The 24414-nt window shown below is 37.2% G+C and overlaps 3 protein-coding genes across 4 annotated transcripts; 2 read left to right on the top strand and 1 right to left on the bottom strand.

Annotated features, from left to right (window-relative positions):
• The first annotated feature begins 15 nt into the window (after positions 1-15).
• On the top strand, positions 16-4969 carry LOC108108183. The gene is made up of 6 exons (XM_017216128.2): positions 16-365; positions 425-522; positions 581-855; positions 913-3306; positions 3357-3419; positions 3479-4969. The coding sequence occupies exons 1-6, from the start codon at positions 137-139 to the stop codon at positions 4929-4931; spliced, it is 4512 nt and encodes a 1503-aa protein (XP_017071617.1). The 5' UTR covers positions 16-136; the 3' UTR covers positions 4932-4969.
• Positions 4970-5147: 178 nt separating this feature from the next.
• LOC108107966 (huntingtin-interacting protein 1) lies at positions 5148-10478 on the top strand. 2 transcript variants are annotated; one of them, XM_017215806.1, is made up of 8 exons: positions 5148-5422; positions 6241-6662; positions 6720-7450; positions 7507-7616; positions 7672-8418; positions 8475-8910; positions 9443-9847; positions 9904-10478. In XM_017215806.1, the coding sequence occupies exons 1-8, from the start codon at positions 5387-5389 to the stop codon at positions 10389-10391; spliced, it is 3375 nt and encodes a 1124-aa protein (XP_017071295.1). In that variant the 5' UTR covers positions 5148-5386; the 3' UTR covers positions 10392-10478. The 2 variants fall into 2 exon arrangements, with proteins under 2 accessions (XP_017071295.1, XP_017071296.1); XM_017215807.1 differs by lacking the exon at positions 5148-5422 and adding an exon at positions 6125-6143.
• Positions 10479-10606: 128 nt separating this feature from the next.
• LOC108107965 (vacuolar protein sorting-associated protein 13D) lies at positions 10607-24214 on the bottom strand. Its single transcript, XM_017215805.1, has 19 exons — positions 24065-24214; positions 23214-24004; positions 21843-22889; positions 20879-21789; positions 20539-20669; positions 20262-20402; positions 19572-20196; positions 19396-19515; positions 19010-19334; positions 18161-18953; positions 17855-18107; positions 17656-17800; positions 14260-17598; positions 13987-14199; positions 13075-13929; positions 12709-13017; positions 12155-12649; positions 10979-12097; positions 10607-10789 (listed from the first exon to the last, which is right to left on the bottom strand). The coding sequence occupies exons 1-19, from the start codon at positions 24159-24161 to the stop codon at positions 10739-10741; spliced, it is 11760 nt and encodes a 3919-aa protein (XP_017071294.1). The 5' UTR covers positions 24162-24214; the 3' UTR covers positions 10607-10738.
• Positions 24215-24414: the final 200 nt, after the last annotated feature.

The raw sequence follows: 24414 nt of genomic DNA, 5'->3' as shown, positions 1-24414 counted from the left end.
TAAACAAATAAAATTCCAAATTATCCAAACTTTGGGACATCAGAAGCTGAGAACTAGATCTGCACGCCCCATTTTATTAAAATTACAGATTTTTTTATTAAAGATATAAAGATAAAGATTTAAATTTAATCTAAAAATGTGTAATTTAAATCAAATGTCCGGCGGTTGGCAGAGATATCACTATTCTTGCTGTCGTCAGAGAATGCATCCTAATAGATGGGATAATTCCAGGAAAATGGTTGGAACAGCTCCACTGAAAAATACGAAGGAGTCCAAGGCTGGAATGAATTTTGAAGATAAAAGCCAAGCTCTATCGAAGCCAAACTCTGTAGCTGGGAAAGTTTCTCCCCGAACTTCTTCAACTGGTAAATCTAATAAAATAAAGGAAGAACTTGAAATAATATAAATATTTCGAATGTAAAAGGTAAAAAGGTATGTGAAGGAACTTCAATACTAACCAGTTTGTACAAAAGAAGTTCTTGTAATAACTCTTTGACTAGTCAAGTGAAACAAAGAAGCAAGGTAAACTTCTCCTTACCTACGTTAAGTTCTTAAAACTTTTAAACAAATTTAACTCTAGGGATCTGTAAATATGGAAGATGAACTGTTGTCTGCCACAAACTCAAATTTCCGTACCTCAAATATGAAGGTTTTTCCCAATGTAGTAACACAGAAGAAGAAAACCCCTTCGGAAGCATATAAAAATATGAGAACATATCCCAAGGCCAAACCTGTTTTGGAGGAAGATAAGAAAGCTCTTGTAAAATCTAAGCCGAAACGTAAAAAAATACAAACTAAAAAGATAATAGCAAGATCGACAGCAGGAAATATTGACGAAGTGGACGATGGTATTTGGTGAGTTGATTTCACTGATTAAAACTTTATTTAAACTTAAATTTCAATATCCCTTAGGTTCGAGTGCAATGTACCCTTTCGTGTAAATATTCCATTTCCTTTTAGTATTAAAAATCTCTTTGGGTTCCAGTCATTTCCAGGCAATAACAATTTACAATCCCTTAAAGCCGTTGTTCCAGCAAGACCCTTGCAGAGGGATAGAAAAGTAGAATGGCCTTTCAACTTCTCAATGTTTCCTGCTATAACAGCACCAGATCCTGCCTCCAACACGTCTTCCGGCAAGGCGTTAACACTCCCAAAAAAGAAAGGATTAAGACGTGGAAGAAAATGCTTTCCCTGCGAAACAGCAACTCAAACTACTGAAGATGGAAAAGACGATCCTGTTCTATGTTGCCTGGAGCAAATCAGAAACCAACTAGCTGTCAAATCTCCTGAGAACCACGAAAAGAACTTGAGTCGCTTCTTTTCCGAAAAGTCCACAAATGTAAGGAGTATTCAAAGGCAGAAAATTGAAACGGATTTAGAAAATACAAGCAAGTCAACCATAAAGGATTATCTTCAATCTAACAGAGCTAGTGAAAATGGAAGTTTTAAACAGTCCCAAAAGAGACTATCATCAGTGGTCTTCCAAAACATTTTACCAAAACCTAATTCCAAGGCTAGGAAAATGGAAAATAAAAATAAGTTACCTAAAACTATGTCAAAATCGAACTCCAGGTCTTCTTTAAGTATCAGAGGATCTAGAAAAGATTCACAAACAACAAAGGAAAGGACTTCTGGTTCTATTCTGGATGTGGACGATAAGGAAAATGATTTAGTAAATCCTACCAAAGAAGTTCCAAAATCCCCAACTTTTCACACTTGTCATCCACATATTCTTCCGAAATTTACAAGGGTAGTGCTACCCAGAGGAATGTATCCAAATAATTTTATGAACAGATGTCCTATGATGAGATGGCAATGCCCTAGGCAACCCCATCAACAATATTACCAACCGCAAAAAGTTTGTAAGCCCACGTTTTCTACAACTGCACCCAAAGAGACTCCTTGTAATACTAATAAGAGCTGCCAAGATAATAAATCAAATGATCATATATACTTAAGAAAACGGAGCTCAAGTTACAATCCATCAACTGAAAGCCAAAAGCCAAAAGAAGACTATTCTGAACATAGTTACGATGGATCTTATAGTTCCAGCAGAGCCCAAAGTAACTACGACTCCAAGAATCAATCCTTAAGCACCGTAAGAAGTAGATCTTACAAGACATCTAATAATACTATTTCTAAGGGGAAGCCCAGTGATAGAGACCGTTATTCTGATAGATCAAATACGTCATACGAAAGCTTAGAAAAATCGTCGCAGAAAAAACAAAAAGGTACTAGCAGCTACGTATCCCTGGCATCTTCTAGAAGATCATCCACTAGGAGTACAAAATATCCAAAGTCAGTTAGATCATCCAATGTAAGCGAGGTTGAAAAGGTTAAATTAAAAAAAGAAGTATCGCAAAAAAGTCAAAATATGAATAAACCAAATCAACAGGAAAAGAATCGTATAAGTTCTGGTGGGGAAACCTGTAATAAGGAAGGTAATAATAATGAAATTTGTGAGGAGATGAACTCACAGTTTACGAATTCATCGCAATACAGTTCTTTGGAGGCCATAAAAGCCGAAAAATATAAATGTGATAAGAATGGAAGTGATATTAGTAAAGTTTCGGAGAGATCAGTTTCTGAAAGAAAAGAAAGAAAGTACTACAGGCAGAGTACGGAAAAACCAATAAGGGATTGTTATATTCCCTATAGACAGAATAAAGGAAGTGATTCAAACGAACTGATATGCAGGGACCAAGGCATTGAGAACTCAGATGAATCCAAAACAGAAAGCTATGCAACGAATTCGGAATATACTTCTGAGGAACTGTCCATGTCGTCAGAAAGCCTATCTAAAGATCGCTCAAATCAAATTCCAGTTTCCGAAAAACCTAATTGCATTAGGATAAATCAAAATCGTAATGTAGATAGGGGAAGCTGTTATAGGCAGCGATCCCAATCGGCGCCTGAATGTTGGATACTTCATTATCCCCAAAGAAATCATATAAACAGATCTGAAAAGTCTTACCTATGCCAGCCTTTTGAAGTCCCATCGTCAAGCAGAAATAAAAATTGCACAGTAGGAGGCCCCACATGTCCTGAAACGGTCCTTGTTCTTCAGGACGAAACTTGCGAAAGCGAATCAGATGATTATGAATTTGTGCCATGCAATAAATTTTTAACACAAATGGGTGGTGAGGATGTTTCGTGTAAAACCGCAGATTATAGTATCAATCCTGAGTTTTTAAAGCAATTTGCAAACCAAGAAAGCCCTGGTAATAAATACAAGGAAAGTACTTTACAGCCGAGGGAGAATCAATGCGTAGATGACAGTAAAATTGTACATAAGGGACAAGAAAGGTAATTAAAACTAATATTAAAATAATTATTATTAAACCATTTGTTCTTAGAGAAAACCCACCTCTAGTACTGGTTCCTTTTCGTATGAACGATATTCCCCAACCAAAGGCATTGTAAGATATACTTTCTATATATAGGCTTGATTATTCTTCTTAACGTTCACTTATTTCAGGAGAGATCTGGGCCTTAAATTAGCCATGCTTAATCAGAACCAAATGCAAATGACTGCAAAAACAACCAAATCTCAAAGGAAGTCTTTTGAAAGGATTGAAAATAATATACAGAACACGACCCCTGAAAGCAGTTCACGTTCCTCAACTCGCTATTCACCTTCATCACGATCTAATACTTCGATAGAAAGCAGAATTAAAGCTAAGGCCCAAGAATATCCATCCTATACTGTACTCAGAGGATCCCAAAAAGACTCTATTAATTCCTGTAACTCAAATGGAATTAAAAGGACTGCGAACGATCGCCAGCGCGAAGAAGATAAAAAGATTTATTTCGAAAATGATAAAAAACGAACCAATCCTAATGAGTCCGATATTTCTTATAGGCAATCTCAGGTTAGAAGTGATAACTACAACCGAGAAAGTCATCAAAGCTTTAAAACGATACGTAAGTCAGGCATGACTGTTGCATCTGGTTATTCTGCAGTCCAATCAAATCACACTTCCCTAACTTGGACTCAGCCAGAACAAAATTCCCACTTAGAAGTACGGTTGACTGCCTCTGGTCTAAACAAAACTATTGAACGGTCAAATGCCACGACTGATGTGGAAACCCTGGAGACGGTGACTTTAATGCAACCGCGAAAACTACGAAGCTCTGATAGTGCGGCGGTTAAAACCCAATTTACCGGGATTGAGAACACCGTTCTAATGGAGACAAGAACCCCATGCAAAAGGGAAAATCTACTCCAAACTTGCGGACGGCCTCCCTGTAATTTCTGCCTTCGGCAATACACGGGTCTTCCCCCAAGCCTACCTCAGGGATTTATGATAACTAGTCCTGCCGGGCATCCAATTCAACCGCAAATCTCCATGAGCGCTCCGCAATACAGAACTCAGTTTGATGAAAATTACCTTATCGATCCACGGGATCAATGGAGGACCGTTAAATCACCAGCTTCAGCACCTGTTATGAATTCTCAAATTCATCAGCATCAACCAACAAATATGCACTACACCAACACCAACTTACCACCAACAAATATTTCGATCGATCAGTATCCTCGACCTTTAGGTTCCACTACTTTTTACAGTTCAGGCCATTATCCTCAAACTTTGCAAGATAATATAAAAATGCTTCCGGAGGGATTTTATGATCGAACAGTCAATAAATATAAGATCGCTCGGATGGACTCGAACTTTCAGCCGCCTTCACTAAGACAGGAATTTCTTCAGGCACAACAATATTCATATTATACCCAACCACCTAGTCCATATGATAATCCTTATCACCATCACCTTATGATAGAGCCAAACGGAACACCTAACCTGAATCGTTCACATATTCCACCGCAAAATCAATGCCCATCTGATCTGCAATATCAGCCTTCGATGTTCTGCCCAAAGCAAAGTGTAAAGTTGGATGACTATGATCAATCGGAGTACCAAATTTAATTACCCAACTTGTAATAAATGCATAAAGTTTGGAATAAATTTCTAGGTTGACATTAATTTCTATCGATTAAAAATCAAATTAAATTGCTTGAAAAAAATATTTCGCGCCCAAAATAGTGTTGAAAAAATTTAAGTTGCTATCGGAATTCAAAAATCGATAGAGGATTTCCTATGTATCGGCTTACTGATTTGCCCAGCTCTATAATATAGTTTTATCGATAAACGAAAACAAAATTTGTTTATATGACTAATTTTAACTTACACCTGTGAATATACACGCACACGAAGTTCCGAATGAATACGAATGTAGCCAATACGACAACAATGGGCAACATTGTTGATAAGATAAGATAACTCCCGATCCCAATGTCTTTGCTACTCTAATGCACATATATCGCGGTGCGAATGATTCGAATTTGTTCAGCAAGTACGCCAAGAATCGTCGTCAGTAAACAATGGCAACTCACGCCGAGAAGGAATTCTACCATTTGGTATGTAAGCCAGAGGATCTATTTATCTTCACGCCCGCCAAGAAAATCTGTATAAGTTTATACACACACAATTTGTATACCTCGAAATGCGGGTGTTGTCATATGATCATGTACATAGTGTAAATGTTTAAACACACACCCACAGGCGATTCCAAATTAGCAAAACCATTTCACTTTAAGCCAGAATTCGGCCTTGAACTAGATTGTATAGAAGAGCTCAAAATATCACTGATTTTTCACACGGTTTGCAATATCATAGTGGCTATACATGTTAATTCCAAGTTTCTCCTTTGCTTCGCGGATGGCGGTGACCCAGTAAATTAGAAACTTCAATATATGCTATGTGAACTACATCAACTTTTGTCAATCTCTTGAATCTGCAAACAAAGGCGCTTCAAATTTTGCGATTGCCAATTTAATTTCGGTTAAGATAAGATTTGCACCCGCCATGTATTAATAATCTCTAGAATGCATATCTTAAGATTGTAGATGAGTGGAATAAGATCTGGATTATTTCTTACATTTTTAAATTTCATAGTCTGCATACAAATGTCAATACCTCCTATCAAAATACCAATCAGTGAATCACCCAATTTCGACCGAATTCCACTAAAAATTGTTTAGTTATTATCGCCCGCCAAGACCGTCCATATCTTCTGAGTCTGTAATTTTGCATAGGGAATGAAAATCGGAGCATATTTGCTATTAAAATGACTTGAACGTAAATAAATAACAATGAATGCTGATAACAAATAAAATATGAAATACAACTTACCAAATGAATGAATGATTAACTTTATCTCAACATTTAATTTCAGAACGTCAGCATATCTAAAGCTTTAAATGGCCTGGAAGCGCCACTTAAAACCAAACATGCCCGCTCCATTATTATTATGATCCACAAGGCCAAGGAGGCCAAAACATTCTGGACGATAATCTCCCGACAGCCGTTGATGCAGAACAGATTTACCGCCTGGAAATTTTCACATCTCCTGCACAAGGTCTTACGAGAAGCCCATGAAAGTTCTATAAGGCATTCGCAGAGTCATAAGAAAATGATTCTGGAAGTCGGAAAAATGTGGGGGCTACTGCAAGATGACATTGGATGCTGTATACAGGCGTATAGCAAGCTCTTGGCCACAAAATTGAATTTCCATGACAAGAATCGAATGTTTCCTGGAACCCTGAACATTTCGTTCACTGAACTTTTTATCGCAGTTGATCGGGATTTGAATTATTGGTAAGCGAATTAGAAAAATCAATGCTAATAATTTTAATATCTAACTTATGTTTCCAGTTTTCAATTGTGCGTTGAAATTTTCGACTATTTGGAGGATATAATTGCCCTGCAGTTGACAATATTTTCCTCTATGGAAAAATATAGAATGTCTTCGATGACACCACAAGGCCAGTGTAGGTTAGCGCCTATAGTTTGCCTTATCCAGGATTCAAATGCGCTTTACGATTTAAGCGTTCGATTAATGTTTAAACTACATGATGGTGTGCCCTACGATGTTGTTTCCGGGCACAGAGATCGTTTTCATGGTCTGTTTTTAAAATTAAAGAGTTTTTACAACAATGTACGACCGCTTCAGTATTTTAAGGACTTAATTACAGTCCCGGAATTGCCGGACTCAAGTCCTAACTTTAAATCCCAAAACGATTTCACCAGTTATGTACCGCCAGTGGTCCATGTTCCGCAAGAACCCGATCCGGTTGTTGAAGACCTTGTCGATACGAACAATCATGAATCTGAGGCCTTTAGTCAAGCTCAGCAGCAGCTTACCATGTTGGAGGGTATTATAAGCGAAAAAGAGGCTGACATTGAGAAACTTTCATTTAAATTAGTTGCCTTGCAAAAAAATTACGATGAACTACAACAAAGTTACCGGCAAGAAATTCAGGAGCTACAACAAAACAATACTGTCTTATCAAATGATCTGGTTTTGGCGAGAGAAATGTGCGCAACCTTCCGAATGCAAAACGATGATCTTGAGCTGCAACTAAATCAGAACCCAATTCTTTTACGTAGGAAAGATTCTTTACGAAATACAAATACAAATTAAAATACTTCTTTGTTACAGAGAAAGCCATGGAGGAAGAAGAAAAGCATAAGCTATCTTCGGAAAAATTCAATAAGCTGAAAACTCTTTACACGAAAATTCGGGATGAGCACATTCAATTGCTGAGAGAGGTAAAAGTAAATGTTGTATTTTCATTTTTCCTATTTAAATATAAAATATTTTCAGCAAAGTGATTGCAATAAATCTTTAAATAAAGAGAAGCAAGTAAACTCCCAGCTATTGTTAGAAACAAAGGAACTAACCAACGAAATTTCCAAAATAAAAGGAAGCGTCGAGGAAAAAGAAAAGGTTAACTTAACTCTGCAAAAACAAATAGATGAGCAAAAGGAGAAGTTATTACAAATTGAAGCGATAAAAAACGAAATAAAGGAGAAATTTGATGATGTTGTTAAGCAAAAAGAAATTCAAGAATTAGATATTAATTCCACCTCTGAAAACCTAAGGCTTAATTCGTTGAAAATCGATGAACTTAATGTGACTCTCAATGACACTAAGGAAAAACTCTCCAACGCCGAAAGGCAAATAAATGCCAAGAGTATAGAAATCGAAAGTATAATAAAAGCGTTTGAAGAGGAAAAGGCATTACTTTTAACTAAGATCGAACAACAAAATGTCGAAAGTAAAAGCAATACAGAAGCCCACAACGCCCAATTGCAGCAAACAATAAATACCTTGGAGCAAAAAGATAAAGATTTTGTTGAAACAAAGGCCAAGCTCTCCAGCGCCGAAAGCCAAATAATTTTAAAGACTACAGAAATTGAAAACAATTTGAAGGCTTATGAAGCTGAAAGGGCATTGCTTTTAACCAAAATCGAACAATTGAATGTAGAGCATAAAAACAACAGCGATGTACAAAATTCTCAGCTGCAGCAAACTATTAGTAACTTGGAGCAAAAGGAGTCTGCATTGCAGGTAAATATAATAGAATATAGGCGAAAGAAGTTAGTAACTATTACATTCCTCCACAGCAATCCCAGGAAATTGTAAATCAACTAAGGCAGGACAATATATCAATGGTTGAACGTAACGAGGGTTTGCAAAGCAAACTCTTGGTTGTAGAGGAAAAACTATCCCAGGCCACACAGCAAATCGAGTCAGTGACAAGTTCTTATCAAACCTGTAGTACCGAATTAAGTGAACTAAGGAAATTGGTAATAAAAACAGTAAAAGAAATCTGCAATTCCAAATTAAGCAGTTCGGATCAACAACCATTGGATTCTGTACCAAACATAATTAATGAAATGGAAATCATTTTAAATAAGTTTAATGACTCATCCGCTATAAACAAAGTTGCCTCAACGGAAGGAATGCAGGATGTTATGTTTTTGGGCTATGTATTTATAAAGCTATACGATCAATGTGATGTGATCTACAAAACTACTACAGCAATTGAGACGGGTCAGGGTAAGTTGATTTAAGCATACGAGGTGTGTTCAAAAAGTAAGGTGACTCTTCAAATTTCGCGAATTTCAAATTTTTCGATTATCGATTTTTTTGTTTTGTTATATTGGTACACTCTTCCCTAACATCTGTACCAAGTTTCAATGGAACATCCTCTTTTGTTTGGTTGTGAGAGGCGTAAAGTTACAAGTTATTTTGCGAGCTCGGCGATTTTTTGCTATCGAAAAATATGGATCAAAGGATTTGGATTTTTTGGCCAAAAACAACACCACAATAATGCCTCAGCCACCATATTCACCGGATTTGGCCCCATGTGACTTTTTCTTGTTCCCAAAACTGAAAATAATCGAAAAATTTGAAAAATTTGAAATTTGAAAAGTCACCTTACTTTTTGAACACACCTCGTATAACTTCTAAAAGGTTTCGATAATCGAAAAATTTGAAATTCGCGAAATTTGAAGAGTCGCCTTACTTTTTGAACACACCTCGTATATCATAGCATATATACTAAACATTTTTGTTTTTACTTATTTAGAGATTTTCACGAAAACATCTTTGATATGTACAGATGTTTGCCAGTTGTTCCAATATCTATTAAATAATGATACAAAAGACAACGAAAGGCAACAAATTATAAGTGGTATACAAACAAAACTGAGAGATATAGGAAAGTTGATTGAAAAAATTAAGGCCAGCTTTGAACAAAAGGTAGATTTGGACAAGCTTCTCGAAATAGAGCTTCGCGAGATGGATGCTGCTATCGATGATGCCGCATCCAAAATAACAGATTTACTTGCCAAGGCTCGTGAGAAGGACAATCAAACCAATTTGGAGGTTAATGGGAAAATTGTAGATGCATGCACCACTTTGATGGAATGTGTGAAAGCTTTAATCCAAAAATCACGCCTTCTACAACACGAAATTGTTGCCTCCCAAAAAGGTAGGTATATTGAGGATTAACCAATGAAGTTTTCTGACTTATTTTTATTATTTCAGGTAATGCAAGTGCCAATGAGTTTTATAGAAGAAATAGTCAGTGGTCTGATGGCTTGATATCCGCTTCAAAAAGTGTGGCAAAGGCAGCAAACTATCTTGTGGAAGCCGCTAATAAAGCCATTGAAAGTGAATCTGGTAAAAACTTTGAGCTCATAGTGGCTGCCCAGGAAATTGCTGCCTGCACAACCCAAATGGTTATAGCGAGCAAAGTCAAGGCGGAACGGAATAGTCAAAAGTTATCCGACTTAACGAAGGCGTCGCGCAGTGTAACACAGGCGACAGGAACTCTGGTGGCCACCGTCAAGGATTGCAACTCCCAACTAGAGCAGCAAAGTGAAATCGAACTGGCGAAGCTAACTCCATCACAAATCAAAACCATGGAAATGGAAATCCATGTTAAAGTACTCGAAACCGAACAGGCTCTTCAAATGCAGCGACTAAAACTCTCATCGTTTCGGAAAGAGCATTATAAAAATGCAGATTATTAAATACCATATTTATAAACGTTACTAACATTCTGTTTTTTTTTAAATTAATGCACGTCATGACAAATAATATATGTATGTTTACACTAATTACACTACGGTCATTTCATCTAAAAATGCTTCCGTAAATTCCATTTTGATCACTTTTAGATCTTTGGTTTTTATTAAACCAATATATTTTCGAAATGCCCATTTACCTAACATTTATAGATCATGGGTTTATTAATTATTAAATGTTTATTTTGCTTACTAATTGGGAAATAAAATAGCACTCATTGCCAAAGAAAATAAAATGTAAAACTTGTTGTCAAAAGGTTTATGTTTATTATCACGAACCGACTTATTGCATTTTATAAAACGGCATGTTCACGTTCATCAAAGACACTTTTAGCGTAGTTTATCTAAAAGAAACAAATATGAAATATATGTGATAATCATTTCAAAATTTGTAAAACTAAATAAAGTTATATGCTAAACTAAAATTAATTTTGAGTTAAAATGCCAAAAGCAGAACTCAATTTAAAGGCTTAACAATAAAATAAATATTATATATGTGCTAAATTATAATTTTTTCGATAGGTTTTACTTACGCATCTTGATGCAGCCTCAGCACATTCCTCTGATCGACAACGTATCCTCGGCCTGGTAATCTTCGGAAGATTTGTTGATATCTCGATGTAGTGGCTCGCTGCTGTCGCCCTACTACTCGTAGACGGCGTTGTGCCAACATTCGTTACTACTGGATGGCACGAAAGTATCTCACTAACATGACATTCAAACATAATGGTTGGATTGCCGTCGGTCAATGAAAATATCCGTACATATTCGGTAGAAACTAGCAAGCGCAATCTAGCCTCTTTATCGCTCCACAGATTCGCATCGTAAGATATTATCTTTTCCGAAAAGTTTTTATGATTGATTAGGTATAGATATTGTTGTCCTTTGCTTTGTCGATTGGAATACAAAGGCAAGAGACCACCAGGAGCACCAGTTACACACCTGGGAAGTCTCTTCCTTTCTGGAGCATTTCTCTGAGTATCCCGACTGGTTTCTCGAACTGCACTGGCTGTTTCTGAAGCCAGATCTAGCACTCCAATGATTGGTTTCGTTACAGTGCCCACCAATCCCTTTCCCAATCCACTAAGGAAGCCAGGAACTCCATCTGCTTGTGCCCCGTCGTAAGTGTGTCTCACTATACTCGTGACTCCTCCCAGCAATCCGAATCCGAGACCCTTCAGACCAGCTGCAAGGTGACCTCCGGATGTATTGGACTGCAGTTCCAGAATTCGTTGTCTTGTCTCATTGTCGTGATCGTCCAGCACAACTTTTCCCAGGCTATCGGACAGAGTTTCCGTCAACTTTGCCGTGGAATTCGATATGCCATGCGTAACATTTTTCACCAGACTCTTGACGGAGCCCTCAAAAATCAGTCCTGAAACTCCTTCTGAAAGATCATTGGCGAATCCTAGTGGATTTCCAAGGAAATCTACACTTCCCAATATAGCAGCTGCATGCCATTTAATTTGGTTGATGTAGTGCTTTTTCATGTCCTTCAGATAAACGTCCATGGTCTCAAAGTGTAGTTTATCCGAGTACCTGTCCAGCTCAATCAAGGCATCTTCGAATTTGATTAAAGTAAGTCCAAGTGTCTTTTTCGTTTCGTGCAGTTCCACTGGTAGCTTGGATGAAGTGAATGCTGAGAGTCGAACCTTAAATGAAAACTTCCGTAAATATTAAAGTTTTAAATTAATAGTTTATAAAAATACCTGAGTTGCGCCTATAGTTAAATTCTCAAAGTAGTATCTCTTCATATCCTGCAGAATGGGCTTATCATCAGAGTTTTCAAACTGATATTGTACACTTAGATTCTGTCGATTGATTTTGCCATATCCCAAAAATGAAGCTACTTTAAGTATCAGCTTCTCCTCCAGAATCGCCGTTGAGGGTTTCAAGTCCAGGGTTAAGTACTTAAAAATGATTGCGTTCTTGTTGGGACAAGGTAACATTTTCAATTTAAGAACCACTGCGTTTTGCGTTTGGTCGGGGTCGCTCGAAGTTTGCGTATGCAACGCGATTGGACTCGCCGCATCCAACAATTGATTGTCGATTTGTATATATAAAATATTCAAATCTAATGAATTCTCCAGAGCACTTTGCACTATATCACAATGAATGTGATCGAGGGTTATGAACATGATTTCCTCACAAGGCTTTCGAGTTATGATTGAAATACCGATTCCTTTAACGAGCTCTATATTAATCTGCAAGTAAGTTAATTAATTAAACTTTTGTTATATTTCAGATAATTAGTCTTACTCACCAGATACTCATGCACGAATGATACTTTTCCCTTGTCCGTAATTTGCCTATTATTCAGAGAAGCATGCATCCATAATAAATCGGGTGTTAGGAATACTGAATTTTGTTTAATTTTAATATCACATATTTCTATCGTGGAAATGGGTCCATCCATTCTCGTTGAAAGCTCCAATTGACCCGAACCAGGCCTTAATTTCTGCGCCACAATATGCTGTCCAATCGGTATTGTATTACACGATTTTGATCTATTTTCAGTTCGCCCCAAAACTGCTTCGTAGTTTGGTTTTAATCCATTCTCTCCAAATCGAGACTAAAAAAGTTTAATTTAAAAAAAAAAATCCATACAGTTTCAAGAAAGATTTCTCACCTGAACGCACATATTTGCATGGCACATCAATCGGCCATTTTCGAATCTCCATGTCTGCGTTGTAGCCCTTTGCTTGTTGGGTGTTCGCACCACCAAGCTGGTAAACTCCATTGGATTCGGAGCCTTTTCCAAATCCAGTACAAGTCGCACAGCATTAGCATCGTTTGTTTGAATCGGTGGAGTGGATCCTTCATGTTCCAATTGACCATTCGAGTTCATAAGCCACAGTTGGGAGCGATCACCCGAGTTCTTCTCCATTATCACAACTTTTTTACCACGTACGCCCAAAACCAAATGTCTATGGGTATTTTCCTCTTCGTTGGATCGTTCAAAAGTGCCATGAAATGCGATGTATATGAAGTTGGTGTAAGTCAGTGTTTTCTTTATATTGTTAACGTTGTTAATGGGAAACTCTATCATGTTTCCTCCAGGTGCTTCCATCAGCAAAGTTTGCGCACCCATCGGATCATCCAAGACGTAAGAGAGAGAAGATTGTGGTCTAACTGGCGTTATCCAAACTGGCTTGGATCGCAGCTGTGAGAAATTGACGACAACTTCTGAACAATTATCAATTCGTATCGGTGGTGGCAGAGTTCGAGCGTCCGTAAACAAAAGTATATAAGTTGCATCTTTTGATATGATTTCCAATCGAAGGAAAAACATTTCGCCCCATTCATTTCGCACATTGATATACAAACTCTGGACATCATTGATGGGAATTCCCTTTGACCAACAGCAACACTCTATCTCAGGTATCCTAACGCAAATGACTTGCTCCTGATCCCAATTGGGCCAATGGAAAGCGAAGTTGCAATCAATAGGTGCTGCAATAATTTTACGCGGATCGGGACGGTCCTGTTAAAGAATTTTGTAAGTTATGATTGATTTAGATTCATAAGAAGTATAACTTACATAGTTAACTATATCGCAAAGTTGCATAAACTCCAGCTTATAGCCACTTCGATTGTGTAAATGGAATCTGGGTGACAGAGTTACGAAGGTGGTGCAGGCATATAATCCCCTACCCCTTCTAACGCTAATACCAATCGCATAGCTTCCTCTCGTGTTTTCTGCTCGCAGTTCCCTGTGAGCCAAGTCCTTATGAGTGCTAAAACTTTTGCACCACTAAAAGGATATAAAATAGAAAATTAAGATTTATAAAATAAAATATATAAGTAAACATACGATGTTGTTGGAGCCAAAAGCATTTCCCAATCGCAGAACCAGAGCCGGTGAACCTTCCTGATCCGAAAAGGAGAACATCAGAGGTGCTACTTGTCGCGCAGTTTCATGCTCCTCAAACTGTCCTGCAGCTGTGTGATTGGTTCCTTCTTGTTTATAAATCAGGGGAAGTCCCGTTTTATTGATTATCCAAACCGGGGCACTGATATAAAGTTCCATGCCCTTGCCTTGAACCGATTGTATGGATACGCGCAGGTGCAACTCCCTCTTTTTAATATCAAATAATTTTAGTTTCGGCTCGATGACACCCTTATGACTCACTGGAATCTTAAGTTGTCCAGAAAGTTGAAAGTTATCCAATGTGATGCTTAAGTTTAGAGGTTGACATATGTTAACGTTGTAGATATTTATACTTTCCGATGAGTTTATCCTTCCAAAGGCGTGCTCGTGGATCTTAAACATCAGGTCACAGCAGAGCATATTATTTATCTTTAAGGGCGGCAACAGAGTGATCTTATGCCCAGGTAAATTCTGTTCCTTAAAATGATAAATTTCTCTGCTGATGTTGACCAAAGTGTACACTACACTCTTAGTATTATCATAGCCAGCAAGAAGTTGTCGAGTGTCCTCTTTGCCACAGGCTTTCCACAGAATTTCCTCGTTGCTAAAGCCAGTTTCCTCATAAGCCTCGCTTTCACTCGTATTATGTGCTACATGCAACGATGCATCAATGAACTTCAGTGGCAAAGTTAGCTCGTCATTGGGTTTTATAACACTTATTGAACTAAGTCCATCACTATGAGTACTCTTCAGGGACATTTTCAGGAATACATTGCGGTCCAGTTTGTTTATCACCCCCAAGGAAGACTTCACTTTAATCAGCTTCTGGGCAGATCCAATCAATGAGATATCGAAGACTATCCGGCTCTTTGTTAAGAACTGCGAATCCAACTTTGTAGTTCGGAAAAACATTCCAACTTTGTCTACCGATATGGGACCAATCAATGTCCAACCATGAATTTGTACAAAAATCTGATGTAAATTTAATTGGTGAGAATGTACGTGTCTTAGTTTACTTTTCTGACTAAAATCAAAGGTTTTGGTTTCGTTGGGCTGCACAGAGTACCAGTTCTTTATCAACTCAAACTGCTGTAAATCGGAGCATGTTAAATCTCCCAGAGGAGCGTAGATGGGCTTAAAAAGAAGTGGTGTTCCGCTGAGATTTTGAAGGGCAAATGGAATAAACGGAGAGCGTTGCCTAAAGTTCTTGGCATTGTCGTTAAAGTCGTTTGTCCAGTTCTTTAGAACCATATTGAAAAGTTCTATGAATGTGGAGGTGACATTTAGCTTTAGCATCTGCTTGCTGGAAATTCCAATCTCAAAACGTTTTTTATTATCCAAATGACCTTTGGTGTATTTCCATTTCAAGTTGGACTCCCACGTCTCCGCCACTGGTTCCCATCCACTAAGACGACGATTATAATAGTTCACAGCAGCCTCAGTGTCAATATTGCCCAAGCTATAGTGCCGAATGTTGGTCTCCTTGGGATTGGGATCCTTGGTCTTGAAAGTAAAGTTCAACAGAAACTTCGAGAGGGAAACCTCGAGCAGTGGCACATCTGCATCCATACAATCGTCAATGATGAACACCGATATAAGACTGGCGTCCACTACAGCGGTTTTCATTTCCAAGGCGGGATTTCGGTACGTATTCTGTTTTTGCTGGGACAGCCAAAGTGCAGCATCGTTGATTCTCCAATTGTTGACTTGCATGGCATATAGACAATCGGAAAGCTCAAAACCCATTGCCACGAGTGGAGCAACCTTCTCTATATCCGAATCAGCCTTTGATATAACATTCTTTGGTCGTGATGTTTGGGTGGGCAAAAGTCGTGCCATTCTCGAAAATAATTTGACATCCACATAGGACAACCGAATATTCAAATGTTTCTGAATGAGAATGTGTAAGCAATTACTCCGCAATTCAATGATCAATGTAAAGGGATCGATGATTGATAAAGCGCTTTCATCTTCGGCGTCTAGGGTGCAGGAAAATATCTCCAAATGATTGATGTCCAACGATAGGGGTACAATATTACTATTTGGTTTATAGCATATAACAGTTGTACTTTTCAAAATGATTGCATTCGAGTCCAGCCGACTGCATTCCTCTGCGAATATGATTTCAGAATCTGTAATATTCACAACGTACTCCGTGGAAATGTTGTTATCCATTTGCGGTTTCTGTGGGACTTGGTTTGTTACACTATTTACAACGGGTGCCGGTGAGTCTTCTTGCAAATATGATTTTAATTGGTCCAGAAAACTGAGCAGAGCAAAAACTCTCATGTTATTGAGCATTATTGTGTACTTGCAGAAATTGGCTTTCTTTCTGCAATGGACTTCGACTTGCACGGAGTTCTCAACACGAACCTCCTTCTTCGATGGTTCCAATATGTTTTTAAACATGTTTTCATTGCTCTTATCGGGTTCGTTTCGTTCATCAACAATAAGAATATTACTCGATATCAAATCTATATCTTGTGAACCATCGCTGAATAAATCGATTTCCAAAGTAGACTTCAAAAAGTGGATACACGCCAAAGGTTCTATGACTGCACTTTGCGAGGTATTTAAAGCCAAGAGTAGTGAGACATCTTCCAGTAAGATTCTTATCGAAATTAGTATTGTAACAGTTTTAGACACTTCATTTTTGGGTAAAAGGTTAATTGTTGAAAGTCTTTCAATGGATGTACAACTGTTATTATGGTAATTCATGTAGATGTCATCGGTTTGCTCTCCAATATTGTTGTTCAAAAAACTTCGTATTAATTTGTATTGCTGAATATTGATCATGCCATTCAGTTTGGAGAATGTTCCCTGAACACTGATGTCAGGACAGACGCGATGAATATCTGCGGAAAGATTCCGCTCCAATTGCAGGTGAAGGAAGCACGACTCATTAAAGAATGGCTGACCTAATCTCAGGAAGTTCATATCAGCGATTATAATACGATCCTTTTCCTGTTCAACTTTTCCTTTCGATGAGGTCCTTTCCCCGGAAAACAGGTTTATATTGACCAAATCGATTCTCATTACATCCAGGATTTCGTTTTTACTTGGCGTTGAACTCATTTTGCTTATTATATTATCGTCGCTGGCAAAATGGAAACTATTTTTCAAAGTAAACTGCCCAAGGTAGGCGATAATCACTTCGTTTCTGCTATAGGATGCCGGAAGTACGATTACTGGTGAATCGGCTTGAATTACGAGCTTCATTTTCGATGGACGCATATTCTCTTCATTTCCATGACTTTGCTTCTTTAATTTTCTTATAACAGGCTAAAAAATATAAAATGGTAATGAATAAACAAATCTGAAAGATATTTTAAATATTACCGTTTGCAATTGTAAAAGATCTTTAACAAAAACATGTAGTTCGGTGGAAAAACGTTTGGTGTGTATATAATGCACTGCAGACATGTTAATACGCAGGGTTGAGTCGGTATCCAAGGTTTTCAAAGCTTCCAAATCAACGAGTTTTCTAATCAAATAAATTTAAGAATGGACACTAAAACTGATTTTGATTCAAACTTACTTCTTATAAACAAAGTTCAAAGCTTCTGTTCCACTTGTTAAAAACTTTTGCTTATAAATGTTTCCATATTTTGTCAGATCATAAACGGACACAGATCCTAAGCAGCCTTCAACAATTTTGGAAAATGGATCTTGAAGAATCATAAAAACGGCATTCGACACATTCACCCTGGATAAAAGCGACTCATTTCGAATCAAGGTAAAGTTAAAGCTCCTTATAGAGACCTTTAGTTTGCTGCAAAGCTCATCGACATCTGTAATATAAAGTATTAGTAATAAATAAGGTGAGTTATCGATAATAAATTACGTTTCTCAACAAGTTTCTTCTCCTCGGTATACTTTTCATTGGAGTTATCAACAGAAACAAGGCCAAAAAAGTCGAAAATGGTATACCAGCGTTCCACGCAAATGGCCAAGTTCAAGCAATTAAATTGAATTGAACTGGATTTTTCAAGTTTACTGTTTTGAGCCAATCGTCCTGTATGTGATTTGTAAATTACCAAAGTTTGACTTTCCTTTTTTCTGCCCAATTCATTTTTGTTGCTAGATGTAAACTTCTTATCTCCGCCAAACACCTTCACCTGCATGTGATTGTAGAAGCAAGACGGAACTGAGTTAGATCTGTTTTTCAATGAATTACAATAGCTTGGCAAATCGGGACATGAGGACGATGTCATTTCATTTTTCTTAATATTTTTCTCAAGATCTATTGAAGTCACCATATTTCTAAACGGTGATGTCAGATCCGATTTCAAATCCTCCATTAAGACAGACTTTAACACCACTTCCATATCCTTGTCGTATCCTTTAGCAATATGCTTAACATTGAAGTCTTTAAATGTTAGATTTATCAAATCATTGTGGTATTCATTCTGAAGGTTTATTTGAAATACAGGCACTGAGAACTGAATAATCGTGCTAATAATGGGTTCATCCTCAATACTTGAAGTTGGTTCACTCTCCCCGTTTTGATCAAGGTCTACAAAATCATTTAAAGCGCCATTTGAGAAATTGGTGGCATAACGAATGCTCTCCAAAAGTAACTCATATTGTTTACGGTTTAGGGACACTTTCAGGGCTTCAACCATACTTCCCTTAATCTGCGAATTTGTGATAATTATTTAAAAACGGTTTTATATTAAATACAAATACTTACTGAGAAACTACTTAGTTGTCTTTCTTGGCCATTATCCTCACTATAACCGGCATACAGATGTAAAGTGATCGCTGTGTCATGCAATATGGGAATTGCATCCTTATTTTTCGCAGGATGAACATTAAAACTATAATCATGTTCATCAATGTTCAAGGAGTATACGTATGTGTTCTTAATCTCAATTGTATAGGATTCATCGAAATCATCCGAATCGCATTTAACTGCATTTGAGCAGCTTATTTTGCCCAAATTAGCAATCAATACATTTGTACTCATGTTGGAAATAGGCAGAATGATGATTGGACTACTAATTATAATATCAAGCCTGAAAATATAAAACATTTTAGGTCTATAATTCTTAGTTTTAAAGTTATGATTTACTTTACCAATTATCCTGACGATTTGGCTGTGAGTAAACTGGTCCAATTTGCTCAACTGCCCTAACCTGTTGCACAAACTCCTTGGCCATATCTGTAGCTTTATTACCAATGGAAGTGGCAAATTCTCTGCAATTATATAATTAAAATTATATTTAAATATATTGCAAGCTTTTCTAACTTACCTTAAACTCCTCTTAAAGTACGTAATGCAAGCATTTACATCCCTTAAAAACCTAGGGCAATGAGTGTAAGAAGCCGAAGCCATTCGCATTTGGAAAGTGCATGTAGTCTTGTCACTCCAATGACTTTGAAAGCTAATGGCATCACTTTCGTCGCTTTTTTCTTCATTGTAATTATTTGAGTATATTTCATTGGAAAGTTGACTTAGAACGGTTTGTTTATTTGTATCGGAAGCTCTTAAGATTTGGTCTCGACCAACAGAAAGAATTCTCGGATGACAGAATGCCTCTGAAGTGATGTCAATAACTTGTATGCCGCCAAGTGAACCGAAAATCGACAGATCCGATTGAAAAGATGCATTGATTTTGGCTTCCGTCAAAGTAACAGTTCCAACTTTTCGGCCAACATTGAATTTATCTCTCTTGATGGTATATAAGAGGAGAATATTCAAACGGAAAAAATCAAAGAATATTTCGTTATGATTTTTATGATCAACTTGATCATCCGATTCTAGTGGTACTTCGGTGGATTCTATTGGTGGGTCAGGGCTTTCACTTGAAAATATATTTTGGGCCAAAAGGGTTCTTTTTGCGAAGTTAAGAATTTCAAGAATAGTATCCTGATTAGCTGCATAAAGAAATAATGAATATATTAAATAAAATCTGATTAATATAGCCATAAATTATAATTACCAATTATGTCCAAACTGTTAAACGTGATGTTGGTAGTGTGATGTTGCATTGAGTTATTTTCATTGGGTGGAACAATTTTGATGTCAACCGTGATAAGAGCCGTTGAGTCCTCATCCTCGCAGAATTCTGTCGATCTATCTCCTAAAGAAAATATTAAAAAATAATGCAGTAAGAACGAGTTTTAAGTTGACTTAGAATATTAATAAATTATTGTTAATATGCATTTAGCTCGCATTTTTAGTAAAAAACTGAGATCCGTTTCTTATATTATACATACCCATCTTAATATTTTGAACTGCTTTTGTAATCATGTGCGGACTAGTAGCCCTATCAAAAAAATTTGGCGATCCAGGCGAAGTTGGCGAAACAATTGCACTATGTTTAAGGCTACCAGATAAACTATCCATTCTATAAAATGCATAAATATTTTTGAAAGTTGTTTTGATTATTATAAATTTAGTACCAAAATTTACAATGCATAGACACAATCATGCATACAGATAAAAATACTCAATCGGAATCAGGTTCTCTTAAGAAATTTACTTTGATCAAGCTGAGCAAACAAAATTAAAAGGCTTCTAACAAGCATTTTCTTCAGATATTAATAATATACATACCCCACATGCCGATGACTGGCCACCAATAACTCAAAATCTGGACCAAAAGATTGAATGGCATCCACTAAGAGCAATCCATGTACCGACATGGAAATATTCATCTCATTTGATTCTTTTGTTAGACCAGCTCGTGCCCCGATAATTTGAAGCTCAGCTATACTTCTTTCTGTCGATTGCATTTCTATCACCAGTTGATCCATTACAAACTCAATCACAACTCGACTTCTGTCATCCTCTGCCAGATTTTTAATTCTCTCACTTGCGTAGATCGTATTGCCTCCTCTGTAAATATTTTCCATTTCCTTCGAAGCTTTTATAATGGGTTTCATAATGTTACAGCAATTATTTATAAGTTCTTCATTCCCGTGGATTAATATGGTCGGACAGGTTCCAAAAAGCATAAACGAAGGATATTCCGGATCAACAGTGAATATATTCCTCTGCTCAAGAGTAAGGTTTATATTAAATTTATCAATAAGATGAAAATTCGAGGATGTTTTTAAGCAAGCTTGCCACCTTTCTTCGTATTTGCAAACCAAAACTTGAAGGTTTGTAAAGTTTATCAGATATTTATCGTAGATCTTATTATGTAGAACGTACTCCAATTGGACATTTTTGTTTAAAAAGCTTTCCATTTTGGAATTTTCAAGAAGTGTCGGAGAATCAGAACCACTTTTCTCTGAAGCTGGGGGCGTCGAACATGGAGTCAAATAGGTTTCATCGTCATCACTCGTATTCTCCGTTACAGCCGATTCTATCACAGGTATAACTCTTTTAACCTCCATTTTCCTCATTTCCAGTTTCCCGAAATCCAGCAAGACCATCAGCGAATTGCTAACTTTGTAATTTTCCAAGAAAATAATACGTGGCGCGAAAATTTCGATTTCGAACATCCAAATCTTTCGATTAACCTGTAACAGAAATGGGTAAGTATCTTAAAGCAAACTTTTGATGATTTTCTTACCTCATTACCACTAAACATTTGATTCCAGTTTTTCATAAAATCTGTTTTCTTCTCGACTCTGTCGCGCGGTGAAAATCTATTCGGATTTGAATCAGCCAAGAAATCCAGAAGCCACTGAATTGCATCTTCATTATAGATAAGATCTAAACCTTTTGATTTTATATTAAGCTGAAATCGTAAGTGGTTACAATTTTCGTATTGTAACTGAAATAGAGTGTCCTCTTGCAGTGCGCTTTTCACTACTTGGTTTGGTGTAGCTGTATTCCCTGTTTGTGGCTTAATTAGATAATTGTGCATCGTTTCACAACTGGTTTTATCAATTAAATAAACTTCTTGCAATGATATGCCCACAGTATAAGAAGTTAACTGTGGGCTCAACTGGAGGTAGGCAGAAAAGTTATTTAATTGCATTTCCATAGATTTTCTCTGCCCATCACTTAGTAAATCATCGGTCTGAAGAATTACCAATCCTTTGAGTAACTTGATTGAAAAATACCCGAATACAGCATCGCTCTTTAAATCCGAAGAGTTCTGAAGTGAGTTCTCCAACGCAACCAGAATATCATCTTCCAAATGTTTCAATGATTCATCCTGTTCATTATTTGGAGTACTGGGACTGTTTGCATACCAGCCCATCCAGTTGGGAAACCAATGGAATAGCATATTCTTCCCTTGCTCGTTCTGCGATTCGAATGAGAAACCTTTCGTAAACACATTTTCAAAGGATATTCTTCTCATTATTGTTAAGTCCGAGATCTTTCTATCGCTCTCGATGTAAGCTTTAAACTCTTTATCTGCGTTGGATAGATTTTCATTTGGATTTAAAATAATCGCCTTGTAGAGTAACATATATCGAAGATTTTCCTTGAGAATAGACCAATTTTCCTCATTTTTCCTAAAGTCAAAACCATGACAAACGGTAGCGTATTTCCACCATAATCTTGGATTACTTTCCACGCTGCAATTTGGTCGCTTTAATCTATACTGTCGAACTTCTTTAACTTGACGGATTTCTGAGAGCTGATCTAACATTTGGAGCCGCTGGACCTGAAGAATTTAAAATAATTTATTATATAAATTAGTTACCAAGGGAAAAACGATAATATATAGAAAGAGGTGGAAAATTTATCAAAATGATTATCTATTTAGGGTATGTATGCTTGTTCATTTATATTTTTAAGGCTAAGTTTGATAGGAGCTACCCAATAAAGTTTTATTATCTGGTAAACAAAATTATTTCCCGGTCAAGGTGCAAGTTCTTTCACTTGCTAAATCATTTTAGTAATACTTAAAATAAGCTGATTTTTGTTTTGAACTTTGAACTTAGGTTATACAACTTCTCTTTACTAACTAAACGTGACTTTAACTCACCTTGGATATGTCTATGACCACCTCGGGAACCAGGAGTTCGCAAGAAACTCTGGGTTTGTCTTTGGTACGTATCACCTGTTGACACTTGTCACGCTTCCACCTCGCTGTTGCGCAAATGGGCTTGATGATGAAGTTATGGGGCCTCAACTCGCAGGTTGAGTGCATTTTTTCGAGAATCTCCTGGTTGGAGTACGACTGACATTTTATGTCATCGTGTAGCAGATCCCAGTACACCGACAGCTCTTTGAGCTCCACCAGTTTATAGTTCATTTCGTTATTGGTCATTTTGTAGGACCCATTTGTCCAATCACAGTCGCAGCTCTGAGCGGTAAGAGAACCAATCTTGATGCCCGTGCATATCTTGCTCTTGCCAGTGTCCACAATGTCCTCGAATCGAAAGTGAACATCGGATATTTTAAGTTCGATGTTGTCAATTATGTTTGTGGCCATGTTAGTGCCATACTTAAGCCAATTATTGTATGATGAAAAGTAGTAGGTCTCCATTTGCTTGCCCTTTTCGGACCGCCATCCCGCCTCTGCTGCATCCAAAACGGCTAGCTTGTACTCCAGATCCTGCATCTTTTCCTTCTCGTAGTCCCAATTGTCCAGATTCTTTGGACAAATGATGCAGAAAAGTCCCTCGATGGAAATACACCATGGTGAAGTCCTAAACTGACGGACAGGAATCTGCAGTTTGATTTTGCGTATGCTGCCAGCGGTGACTTCGACCGGTAAATTGAACGAACGGAGAGCATCTTTGCGAATGGGTATATTCTCAAGCTCAACCTCGCCTGCAGAAAAAGATATTTACTTTCGGTGCGGAGTAAAGATAAACAATTATATCACATTACCCGATAACAGTGCCACTGACAATTGGGCGGAATTCAAGTTCTCTAGATACTTTCCAAGATATGTATTCAACACCCACGTTATGAGGTCCCGTAACATTATTGTTTATTTACCACAGACGCTAATCCTATTTAATATTTGTTTTTAATATCGTTCCCCAAATCACAACTATAAACATATGTTTGGGACCTATCTACACCACGTAAATATTGCCGAGTCACAAAAGAAACGTGGACTTGAAACAGGTTGGAGAAATGGATAGGTCATGAACAGGTGGTTTAAATGTTTAAAAATAATTAAACATTGTTTATTAAAACATATGTAAATATTGAAATATAAATTTGAATCTCTT

The sequence above is a fragment of the Drosophila eugracilis genome, unplaced genomic scaffold, assembly GCF_018153835.1.
Source record: "Drosophila eugracilis isolate 14026-0451.02 unplaced genomic scaffold, ASM1815383v1 contig_2088, whole genome shotgun sequence".
In the NCBI taxonomy this organism is placed as follows: Eukaryota; Metazoa; Arthropoda; class Insecta; order Diptera; family Drosophilidae; genus Drosophila; species Drosophila eugracilis.
This window is presented reverse-complemented; position numbering and strand designations above follow the sequence as displayed.